A 13,273-nucleotide genomic window follows, 5' to 3' on the forward strand; every position below is an offset into this window, starting at 1 on the left:
AAAGGCGGGGCATAGAGGAGAAACAATAATGTACAGTATTTGGAAAATAATGTTGTTTTTTTTACTTTAAACTGCATAAACACATTTCATTAAACCAAATACACAAAATAATGTTATTTTTAGCAACATCATATGACCCCTTTAATTTTTTTAAATCATCCTTTTTTTTTTACCACTTTCATCTTTTATCTTCTTTCTGTCCTTTTACCCAGCATGAGATTGAAAAAGAGTGTGATGTAGCTTTTCGTTCTCCACAGGTACAGCTCTTGAAATTAAAAGGATCTCTTTCATCTTTCACTGTGATAGACCGTGATAAAAGTGGAATGCATTTAGTTTTTCCCGGGAAATGCTTTTTTGGCAGCAGAATTGCGTAATTTGTGTCAAAGTGCAATAACATTGTGTCATGTCATGCCATTGCGATATCCTATTTCAGTCGTTTATTCAAACAGTATTCATCACCTTTAAATTTAGGTTGAGCTCCACTTCTTACAAGGGCAGTCATTCATATTTTAGTGCAGTTAGAATGGGCACAAACAGGCATGCGAGACTGAACCAGTTAAAAATGTGATTTCTTTAAACATTTTTATTAAAAAACACTGTTATTGAACTTTGAATGCACTTTGTGTTTGTTTTGTCTATTCCAAAAAGTAATTTAATATAAAGCTTGTTGAGCCCACAATCCATCTGCCACTGTTTGGCATATACCTACAATTCATGTTGTGCAGTAAATTATTAGGGCTGTTTTTCATTCAGGGTTTAGTCATCTTGCTGTACTTATCAACACGAATGCTTTTCATAGGAACTAAATCTTGTTTTGCTCAAGATGTCTTTCCAGAGAGATTTGTTCTATGAGGGTGATAAGATGCATATGGAACATTAGCTAGCAAACATCCAACAGAAAATGGAATTGTCTCTGTAAAGAAATGCAATGTGATAGATGTATACGGTGCTTGAGAACAGCTGTCATATGCATCTGATGTCAATATAAATACATTCTGATTGTCTTTCATGTCTCCTTTCATAATGGTGCTGCTTTTTTGTCTCCTCAGTAATAGTTTATGGAAATGGGATTGGCAATGCCAATATCTAGAAAGCAATGTGGATGATGGCTGATGTAATGGGGCTCAAGATCTGAGAAACAAAAATATGTTTTTTGAAATCTGAAATTTGGGGCATTTTAAGCCTGTATTGGACAGGACAGTTGAGTAGAGATAGGAAGCGAATGGAGAGGGGAACAGGATCAGGAAAGGACCTCAAGCCAAGGCTCAAACCGGGGTTGACCTAGAACTCTGCTGCGTGATATGTCAGAGCACTGCCCACAGGGAATTTTATTTATTTTTTAATTAATGAAACATTATGATATACAATGAATAAGAAAAATGTAAGTTTCTGAACTATTTCTAGGTTACAAATCAAATAAGTGCATTTTGTGCATGAGAACAAAATTAAAGTATGTGTATTAAAAAAACAAAAAACAAAACTGGTCCCTCAAGTCATGCAGATAATATGATTTGTTCTGCAAAATAGAAGCATTTTCACCAATAGCCTTAAAAGTCTAGGCCCGGTAGTTTTTGTATAAAGATTATTTAAAGTATCAATAAACTGGACATTTTTTACATCCATGCTCAAGTTCAGACTTTAATCGACTATGTGGGAATGGTTATTAGCTAGTGCAGATAATATCAACCGATTAGTTAGCCTGGCAAATATATTGTTCTTTTATTACAGCCCAGACATAAAGACAGTCACATTGCTATTTTTTGTGAGCACTCACTCTTACAAATCAATATAGAGCCTAATTTTTGAGACATCTCTTTACTTTTCCTTCTCTTTCAAACCAAATCTAACAGGAACCATGGGAGGTTCATGCAGGCATTTCCAGCTTTTGTTCAATAGCTTGAACTCTAGTCACATACTGGCCCTTAGAGAAATATACAGTGCCTTGTGAAAATATTCATACCCCTTCATTTTTTTCACATTTTGTTAAGTTGCTGCCTTATGCTAAACTGCTTTAAATTACTTTTTTCCCACATCATTCAATGGCAGGGACCGAGGGACTCGTAAGAGTAGAAGATAAGCTCAGTGCACCAAAATATTGAGTTAGCCTTAATGAAAATCCAGTCCAGAGCATTCAACCTCAGACTGGGCAGAAGGTTTACCTTCCAACAGGACAATGAGCCTAAGCACACAGCAAAAGTGGCTTATAGACAACTCTGTGAATGTCCTTGAGTGGTCCAGCCAGAGCATGAGCTTGAACCCAATCAAATAATTCTGGAGAAACTTGAAAATGTGCATTTGCTCCCGTCCAACCTGACAGAGCTTGAGAGGTGAAGAGGTGAGGAGAAGAATGGCAGATAATTGCCAAATGATGATGATCAAAGCTTGTCGCATTAAACAAAAAAGACTTGAGACTGAAAAGGTGCTTCAGTGAAATATTTAGTTATACTACTTAATATACTACTGAATACTTATGCAATGTACCTATTTCAGTTTTTTTTATTTTTAATAAATTTACGAAGTTGTGACAATTCTGTTTTTGCTTTGTCAGTATGGTGTATGGAGTGTAGATTGATGTGGAAAAAAAGTAATTTAAAGCAGTTTAACATAAGGCAGCAACATAACAAAATGTGAAAAAAATGAATGGGGTATGAATACTTTCGCAAGGCACCGTATGTCTTTGTTGGAGCAATCGCGAGACATGCCTTTGATGATGTATTTAGTGCTGAAACAGACCACACTGCACATAATGATAAAATTTATTAGTCTAGCATAATTTCAGCTGGCTTGACATTGTTGTCAGGTAAAAATCACACTGAATTGATTTACAGCTTCCTGTTTTGGATTTGTTTAGAATATTGTGTAATTTATAAGCACACATTGATTGTATAAGACTTCGCTTTATTTGAACTAACCAAAAGTCATACGGTGTTTGTTCAGCAACCTCGTTCAAGTTTAGAAAAGTATTTCATGCGAGTTTTGAGCTTTATCTTTGCACTAAATATAGCCCTCTGGGCTTTGGCACTACCAGCGGCGTTTAGACAGAAGCGATTGCTGTGTTGAATCAATGTGTTTTTTTATGCAGCCTCTTTTTTTGTTGACATAGCCAGAGTGGGCCATGTGCTAATCCAGCAACAGGAAGTTATGAGTGCCACCACCCTCTCCCTCTGACACCTAAAAATACACACGGTGCTTTCTCACTTTCACTCAGCCTGTGCTTCTCACTCAGAGACACGTGTGCCAATGCTTTAAACAGTTTGTGTGCATAGATCTTAAGACCTTTCTCATGTTTCTGTGGTCCGACTTCAGTGAGTAAGACTGGAGCCGGTCTTGGGTCAGTGTCTCTCTCTGGAGCACTGCCACTGCTGAAGGACATGTGAGTGTCATCACAACATTAACTTTACTGAGGCCATGCTGGATTCACACACTGACTCAAACACTGTCTCACTCATTTACTCACACTACAGTCGCCTGCCAACATTTCCATCAGCAGAATTAAGGGTATGACCAAATATGTAGGCGGTATGAGTAATTTTATATTGTGATATATATGCTGTATAGATTACTTTTAAAAGTAACTTTCCCCAACACTGTTTACGGGGTGCAGTCTAACATGTGTTAATGCTTCGTTTAAAAAATGCATTATTTTTCACATAATTTACCTTTATTCTACACCGCTCTGTCCCTTCTCCTTTGAACGCTCCGATGAGTTCCTGTTTTTATGAAGCCCCTCCCTCAGAAATATGCGATGGGCTCAGATTGGTTAGCTGGCCCAGTGTGTTGTGGTTGGCTAAACCGCCAGTGCGCGTCTAAGCGTCACGCCCCTCAGCTCAGCAGCATGTGCTCCGGTTGTATTGTAAACCATGACGTCGTCAGTATTGCTTATCAATTTTAGCCCGAATGAGACACAGAGGATATTAGTGAAGAGGATCGCGCAGAACCTGTGCTGCAAGCACACGGTTCTTAATGGTATGTTTTTTGTTTGTTTTTCTCATACTTTTAGATACGTTGTTATTTGTAAATGCTACTGCTTCTGTTAGCTTTTAATATATGGTTTTATCCTGATTAAAGCTTTAATACAGCACGGCAACTGCATGCTTAAGCGTCCATGTTTAACGCTTCTCATAGCTATGTGAAAAATATCTGTCTGACATAGTGTATAATGGAACAGTTTATTGGAGCTGACAAGCTGATGATCAGGTGAGAGAGAGAGAGAGATGCAGAGCAGGGGACGCGAGGAACAGGATTAAGAACCGCTGCTTTAGAACATTGATCTAAAGCAGCGCAACATGGCCTCGTCCCCTTTGTTGCATTTTCCCGGGGGCGGGGTTCATGTAAATTTCTGGGTTTGTGATGTCACAAACCCGGGAAGTAACTCGTTGTAGTCCCTACGAGCTGTTTTTGTAGGCATTAAACTGAAAGAAATTTAAAAGACGATATCTCCGTTTGAATTGAACTTTCAGCGTCGTATCTTTGCAGATATTGTTTATGCTCAAACAGCAATACGAGCTGTTTTTGTAGGCATTAAACTGAAAGAAATTTAAAAGACGATATCTCCGTTTAAATTGAACTTTCAGCGTCGTATCTTTGCAGATATTGTTTATGCTCAAACAGCAACATTACACACTAACTAACGTTAAAAAAGTAAAATCTCAATCAACCAGCCCTTTAAATTGATCAAAAGTGACAGTAACCAAATGTTGTTCTTTTGTACTTTCTTTCATCAAAGAATCCTGAAAAACAATGTTTTTAACATTGATAATAATAAGAAATGTTACTTGAGCACCAAATCAACATATTAGAATGATTTTAGAAGGATCATGTGACACTAATGACTGCAGTAATGATGCTGAAAATCTAGCTTTGCCATCACATGAATAAAATACATTTTAAACTATAATAAAATAGAAAATTTCTAAATTTTATTTAATATTATAGATTTTATTGTTATTTTTGATCAAATAAATGCAGCATACAATTTTTAAAATGTAACGACCACAAATGATTAAATTGTAGTGTATGTAAATTTTTGTTTTATTTATTTATTTATTTTTTGTTTTGCACAACTAATATATCATGATATTAACAGTACAGTAGTATCTTTTTTTCTTTCCATTGCACAACATATACCATCATACTGCCTGAGCCGAAGATTGTGAGATAAGCATCTTGAACTCTGAATAAACATTATATGTGGTGCTTTTCCAGAACTGTTGACATAATGTCAACATTGTACCATTCAACCCTCCATTGTCCACAGCCCCCTCGCACCCTTATCTTCCAACTGGATTTTTTCCCCTCCTCAGGGAATGTTTCATTTTTCTCCATCTATGACTCATGGATGGCCCTCGTTTTGTTGGCAGGACGGCTCGTAGCCGGAGGAGCGGTGAGGCAGGGACAGGGCCCTTTATCTCTCACCCGAGTGTCTGATTACAGCCAGGGAGATGTGTCAGACACAGAGCGAGCGCTGGACCACAGCATGACGTAGAAACACCTCCCCCTCGATTTATCACTCTCTCCTTCTGTATGTGGGTGTCAACTTAAGACTGCATGGGAATGATTCAAAGAACTCCCTCAGAATGACAAATTATAACAGCACAAAGCAAAATGAACAGTGTGAAGTGTGAAGTCTCCACAGTTTTACATGTGTACTATTTTATTACTTTCCCTGAAGCTCATATGTGGTCAATATTTCTTGTCGCAAGTTAGATTTCATGACTATTTTCATCTATATCTTTGACCATAAGAATTAAACGGGCTGTTTTTGCTACTGCACCTTTAAGACTATTTCTTGAGAGAACCTTGCCAAAGTACTGAGAAAGTTTCCGGTTAGCTGGGAAATGGCCCCTTTAAGTGAATTCAGAAAAGATAGATGGATGATGCCAAACGTCAAACTCCAGATGACTCACTCGTGAGGAATGTAAATATGAAGCGTACGAGATTCATTCATCATTCACTGTCCATGCTGAAATGTACGCTGCTGAGCAGGAGAAATCTGTCGCTGATTATGTGCAATTCTAAGCTAAAATTTGAAATATTTTTGGAAGGACATTTGCATACTTCTTCTAAAAGGGTTCTTTTCTTATTGTTGTTGACTGGTTGGCAGTAGCACATGTAGGCTCCTGTTTGCTCCATGCAGCCTGTTTTAGTCTATTATTCTCAGGCACTTGTGTTGTCCATGCTCCCTGCTGTTGTACTCCAATTAAACGTTTCCTTTAGCAGGCCACCTGCCATTACTCATCAGCAGGAGGTGAGGGATTTCAGCTCTTGAGAGCGGAAATTGTAAAGAGCTCCGAGTAAATGATTGATGAAGTCAAGCCTGACACAGACAGAAGACCGTAGCTGTGATTGTATCTGAAAGTGTGAGAGCAAGTGACATTAAACATATGTTGATGAAGAGGATACTCACTTTCATTCTTGTACTCTTTGTTATCCTCTTCTTTCTCCATTGTACAGGTTTGGGGTCAGCAGTTTTTTTTTCTGAAGAAATTATTCAGCAAGGACACATTAGATTGATCAAATTGTGGTAATTTCCACTGAAAATTCTGCTTTTCCATCACAGGAATAAACTAGATTTTGAAATATATTAAAATAGAAAACAGTTAGGCCTATTTTAAATTGTATTTATATTTCACAATATTACCATATTTTTGATCAAATAAATGCAGCTTTGGTGAGCATAAGAGACTTCTTATTTTCTTTTGTGTTGAAATATGTACCATATATTAAACATTATTTTGCTAAACATTACTTTGTTTGTCTTTTTCCAGATTACCACACTGATCAATCACAAAGACAAGCTCAAGAAGACGGAGAAGACCTTACGGGCCATCCAGAGAGTGGGGCAGGCGGTCAGTGTTGCAGTTGGCCGCTTCGTGGCCGTGGGTGAAGCCATTGCAGCAGAGAATGAAGACTTGAAGGACGAGATGGGACTGGCTTGCTTTGAGGCCCGGAGAGCAGGTTAGTCTGACACTACTCAACTGGAAGAGCAATGACACTTAAGCAGTTTTAATGGGTTGAGTTACCAGGCAACGAGGAACAGGAAATGGACAGCTGGGTTAAACATTGTGGAACTTGTCAACAAGCTCAGGACTGCCTGTCAGGGTTGTACACCATGCAAAATTGATTTGAAATTCAAATTTAATTTAATTGATGTAGCATACAGGAATTGCATTTCAAATTGAATTTAAGGAAGTATAAATAAAATGGAATGAAATTCAGAGACATGTAACTGTTGTAAATGCATTTTCGAATGATTCTTTTATTTTTTCTTTATAACAGTAAACATGATATCATACATGCAACATATGAGGTACTTCAAGAAACATTAGATCATAATAATATTAAATCATTGAAATGCCGCCTACAAAAATGAGTATTTCATTTATATACACTACTGTTCAAAAGTTTTTACAATTTTCAGCAGCCATTACTTAAATCTTAAGTGTCACATGATCCTTCAGAAATGTTGCTGTTTAATATTTTTGTGGAAACTGTGATAGTTTTTTTTTTTTCAGGATTATTTGCAATGAAATCTTTTGTAACATTATAAATGTCTTTGCTGACACTTTTGATCAATTTAATGCATCCTTGCTGAATAAAGGTATTAACAAATTTACTGACCTCAAACCTTTGTACGGTAGTGTATAATGAATTTAAAATCCTCAAAATGGAGACAAACGACAGCCTGTGAGCAAGCTTAAACCTTAATGTAATTTTTATGTTTCATATAAAAACTGTGTTGGACTAATTCAATTCCAGTCAATCCAAATCAGTTTGTCATTATGTGGGATGTAGCCAATTGAAAAATCAACTGCCAAATGGCATAAAAATTAGTCTATCAAGTTTTATTATAAGCTGCATAGTTTAAATGAATATGCACAGTTTAATATATTTAAAGCCTATAATTTTATTAAAATGGGGTTTTCACATCCATACTGTATGGATGCAGCTGTTTTGAGATGCATGGATCCAAGAGCAGCTTTTTTTTTGCCTGAATCTGTTGAGGTTTGTGAAAGGGAGAGTGCTGCAGTTTCTCTTCTATTAAGCTCTTGATGTCCCATCTGTCTCTGAAGAGTTTGCCTAAAAATACCCCACAAATGTACGTTTCCATATCTCTCATTTGTGATGAAGTGTTGCTGTGCTTGCTCTTTGAATAACCAACACGCGCACAAAGAGATTTGATCGGTTCTGACGGTTTAAAGAGGTTTACAAAGGCAAGCAGCTGCAGTTATGAAATAAATACATTTGATATGAGTTGACATCTATGAGGCTTTGTATAAAAACTAGATAATTGAGAATTACTTATTTCTGCATTAACTTATTTAATAGACTAGTACCCTGGGAATTAATGCACTATAAAAAAATATTTTTTTGAAGTTGTTAATAAAACATTATTATTGGAATGTTTTTTTTACGAGAAAATATTATTTCAGTCTTTCTACTTTTTTACATTTCATTTTTAATTTAACGTGTTACTTGCCATTTGTGAATTTTCTGAGTGAAAACTGTTTCAAAGTATTTTTTTCAAACATTTTTCATTGTGTAGAGATGTCTTAATTGTCAGACCTAAAAATTTATTTTATTTTATTTTATTTTTTGATAAATTTCTTTGAAATAAATGCCACTTAGTCTGATATTTTATCATGTAATGTCATGAATTAATACACTTTCAAGTGTGGCTTAGAGTCCAAATAATGTTTTGCACATCTGTGTATTTAGTAGCAAAACAAGTGCTGTGTCAATCAAATGCGACTATCTTAAAGACTCAAAGTGTGTTGTGATTTACATTTGTCCCTCCGGTCTGAAATAATAGGAGCTCTGTTCTGCATCTATAAATACAGATAGTTGGTGGTCTCTGCCACCTCCCTTCCCATACCTCCCAGGGCAACAACACCGAAATTAGACTGGCTTCAAGTTAGTTATCAGACTCCCCACAGTGTTTGAACGCTCACCCACGCATTTAATCCTCCTGATTATTACACGGGCCTCCCATGTGTGACGGGCAAAAGTTTAGACCAAAACACATTTAGGCAGGTGGGGAAAAAGTAATGTAGACTCATCTCAGGAGAATAAGTCAGATGTTATAGAGTGGTGAAATCTTTTTGTTTATAGAATAACTAAACCAGTTCAGCTTAGGTACGAGAGCACATCGTCTGAAGGAGATGAAAGAGAGCTTTCATTGAAAAGGGGAAGCCCTGATTTGAGAAATGACCTGTGACTTTGTGTGTAACCACAGATGTGACGCAGTGGCCTGCACGTCTTTAAATCCAGGAGTTTTTTGAATGATGTAGAGATTACATTGCTGTGATTGGCTTTCATCTTCTCAGCGGCAGGAAGGATGGAGGAGGATGTGTGTTGAGTACAAGTCTGTGTGGTTTTAAAGTGCACTGCATACGATTCATTGTGGTTGTTTCTTCAACTATGGGCCCTTTTGGCTCTGTGTTTTTTACAAATAAAATTAAATATCATTACATATAAATCTTTTGTTTATTAGCAATTTCCAGCAGTTGTTTCTGTCATTTGTTCATCTGTTTTTTTTGTTTTTTTTTTGGAATAGAACAGCCGACTCCTTTGTCTTGTTATCGCAACTAGCATTATGTATTCTAATTTTATACAATTAAATAATATTTTCTTACTTTTGCACAATTGGAAAAAAATTACAGCTTGATTAGAATTTGGAAAACAATTTCAGCTTCATTAGAATTGACACACAATAAAAAATATTATTTTCATCTGCCAAATGATATTTACCTTGATTTTTCTCAGGCTTGCTTTGATAATGTTAGCAACAATCAAACTTCAGTAGTTTTTATTAGTTTAGCAAAATGAATTAACTAATTTGTGTAAAAATTACTATAATTAATTCTCACAAAATAAATATCAAAATTCCTCATGTGTATTTCACCCTTTTAAATGATTATAGTTTAAAAAATATATTTTTCTGATGGATTTTTAAGATTGAACATCTGGGCCGGAAACAAGGGCAAAACAAAATCTATCCATAGAAGACATTCGAAAAGCAAAAATAAATGATCAAGACATTTTAATGTGTTCTTAATATAACAAAAAGAAATAAAAATGTGTTAGTTTGAATAAAAATCAATTCCTGGGATATAAAAGTATTTGTTGTTGAAACAAAGTTGAACATTTTCATAACCTGAAGTTTGGGAACTCTAGTTGCAGTTTTGCTGAGAATGCATTATTTTCTCTTTGTCTTGCTTTTCAGGGACCTCTCGGCCTTATATACACAGATAGACAGCTGCTTTTGAGCAACGATTTGATACTATAGTACTTTAAATTAATGAAGTGCATTCAAAAGCAGCAGATGCACACTGAGACGATGTCTTTAAAGGGCATCGTTGCAGAGATCTCAATGTTTCACTCTCTATGCAAGCCCTATGCCTGAGGCCATGTCTCTTTAAAGCAGGAAACCCTCTGAAAAGAGTTGGCTGAAAATGCCAGCCGCTAAGGACTGCACCACGTCTCTGGTGCCGCTCAAGGGATTCGACTATAAGCTTCCACAAAGACGCCGCTTCAAAGCTCAGGAAAGACACAGAGGCAGCAAACAATCCCCTCCAGAAACAAGAATGTTTCAGTATAGCTGCTGCTAAATGAGACGAAAACCAACAAAGCAGGAAATGTGGGCATTGTGCCCAGTCAGATGACTATGGATAGGTGTGCACAAACTGGCAAAGTAATTTGGCCCACAATGCAGCGCTCTGCACAAGGCACCTTGATTGTTAAAACCACTTTGAGATTTAAGAAAGAAAAGCTGTCGGATGCCATCAAGACGGTGTCTTCAGATGGACAAATGTGTCATTGAACATGGAACAAAGCTGTTTCCCTTCAGAAATTACTCTTAATTTCTATGTCTAAAACGTCTGTCTGTATTTCTCAGCCTCTTTCTCCTTGCACTTTTGAATGTGTCAGTCTTTCCGTCTCTCAGAATAACACTGCTTTATTGAGGCACGAGGCAGGGAACTGCACTCATCAAGCGTCCTTTCAGCACGTTCCAACTGGGACATGACACGCCAGCCCTGCCACCCTGCCCAAAAATAAGCCAGCATAGAGTATTTGTGTCTAGACAGGGTTGTGTGCTAGTAGACGCCCACTGAGGAAAGTGAGATGTTTATTGATGTTTTAAAAAGTGACCACCCGGAGTGATGGATTGCTTTGTAAATAATCAAATGGTGTGTGACTTAATGTGCTGTGAAACGTATTGAACTTATTGAAATAGCATATTTTTGTTTCAGAGCAGTGGCAGTTTTATGAATGCTTGTTGGTTTATCTATAAGTGTTTGTTTTTAAGGGAGAAGACATGTTATGTGTGTGTATTTGTTTTCCATGACCTGAAGTGTTTCTCACAGAGCAGTTTCAGTGCTAGTGAGGATTTATATAGAGTTGCCTCAGTGGCATTCATAAATTTTAAAGTGTCCCAAAAGTGTCCGAATACTTTTTGTGGCCTATTCTAGCTATATTTTGGGGATGAATAAAAAAAAATGTCCCAAGAAGTTCGCTAAATCTGACAGAACCTGATTTTCTGGATGCTATCAAAAGGAAAAAAATGCAAAAATAATTCAAAAACATTTGTAGTTTTTATGGTTTGGGTTAGTATAGTAATTATAACTTTAAACTTTCTATTCATCAAAGAATCATAAAAATAAGTATTCAACATTGATAATAATAAAAAATGTTTTTTTAAGTAGCAAATCAGCATATTAGAATGATATAGAGATTTTGAAGGATCATGTGATGACGAAGACTGGAGTAATGACTGCTGAAAATTCAACTTATCCATCACAGGAATAAATTACATTTTAAAGTATATTAAAAAGGAAAACAGTTATTTGAAATAGTAATAATATTTCACAATATTACTGTTTTCTTAGTGCTTTTTGTTTTTTGTAGTTACTTACAAGACCTGGGTGGTTTTCTTATGGTTGTTTACTTGCTCAAGTCAGTAAAGCCCACCCTCAAATCTCTATAATATAATAGAGAATATATAATATTCTTTAGTTGTGGTTCACTTAAGGATTTTATCTGAAATCTTAAGTCTGATCACTTAGAGATATAATAGCACACCTCTTAACAATCCACATGATTTGCGGCATCATTCAGTCCATAATGGGACGAGTTACATGCTGAAGTGTAATTAGCGGTTTGAACACTTTAGCAACAATATCTTGTTATTGCCTCTAAGCTTGTTTGTGTATGTGTGTGTGTGCACTTTTCTTACATTCTGCTGTTTTTCCTCTGCAGGCACTGCCATAGCTCAGCTGACGGATGTGTCCAGTCTGGAGCAGTGTGAGGGTGATGGTCGCAGCACGGTGTTTAGTGACAGGACTGGCATGGTGAAAGCTGCTCGCATGCTGCTCTCCTCTGTTACCAAAGTCCTGGTGCTTGCAGACTGCATCGTTATCAAACAGATCATAAGCTCTCGCAACAAAGTACGTATTGTCTGCTGGGTCCAAGTACTTGTGCACTGGCCTTTACAAGCACTCAGAATGGCTTTCATCTTTTCCTGTCAAGTACAAGAGTACACAGGCGCACACACAGGCTAGTAGTTGCTCTCAGATGCTATCGCTGCATGGCCACATATTTAGAGTCCTTCTGCTTTGGAGATAATTGAAGAGACATGGCACAGGATAAAGTAGGAGGCCTGTCTTAGCATCCATGTCGGTGAGATGAGGAAGTGAACACTGTCTATGTGTGTGCGCCTGTTTGTGCTCTCAGATCTGGAGCTAATCATGTCCAGTTAGTGATGTTTGGATGGCCAGGCAGCAGAACAGCTCTCCATTAGAGAGAAACACAATTGAATTTGTCCTGACCATGCCTGATAACGCCCACTCTTAGCTAGCTAACCTCAAATAGAGGCTTCCCTTATCAATTTTCTCCCATGCTAATGTCTCGGACTGCTTCCGCTGAGCCTATTGGTACATATAAGAGTTTTCTTTCCTACACATACTCACGCTTTGCTCTTTAAGCACAGTTTCTGCGGTGTGATTCAACATGTATGACCACTACTAATATGTAACTTAAACATGGTATGGGGTTTAAGAATTGAAGAGTATTTTTCTTGTTTAAGAAACTTTTCCTTGTTAAAACTACTATGTTATGGAATTGTTGCAACTGTTGTAGCTATTGTAATACTTAAAAGTATGTCTGTATGTTGCAGTTGTCCAACAAAAAAAAAAAGTTTCATTTATTTTTATAATAATAATAATTATCAGAAAATGTAATAATAATAATCATGTATATATATATATATATATAT

At 36.7% G+C, this 13,273-nt stretch overlaps 1 protein-coding gene across 1 annotated transcript in view; it reads left to right on the top strand.

The window, feature by feature from the left end:
• LOC107670281 (alpha-catulin-like) overlaps window positions 1-13,273 on the top strand; it is a 68,125-nt gene that overhangs the window by 33,184 nt on the left and 21,668 nt on the right. The window contains exons 2-3 of the mRNA XM_016462831.1: window positions 6,768-6,957; window positions 12,259-12,446. Of these exons, the coding sequence (XP_016318317.1) occupies window positions 6,768-6,957; window positions 12,259-12,446 (378 nt within the window). The remainder of the gene's footprint in view (window positions 1-6,767; window positions 6,958-12,258; window positions 12,447-13,273) is intronic.

The sequence above is a fragment of the Sinocyclocheilus anshuiensis genome, unplaced genomic scaffold (genome assembly GCF_001515605.1).
Source record: "Sinocyclocheilus anshuiensis isolate Anshui unplaced genomic scaffold, SAMN03320099.WGS_v1.1 scaffold913, whole genome shotgun sequence".
Taxonomy (NCBI): domain Eukaryota; kingdom Metazoa; phylum Chordata; class Actinopteri; order Cypriniformes; family Cyprinidae; genus Sinocyclocheilus; species Sinocyclocheilus anshuiensis.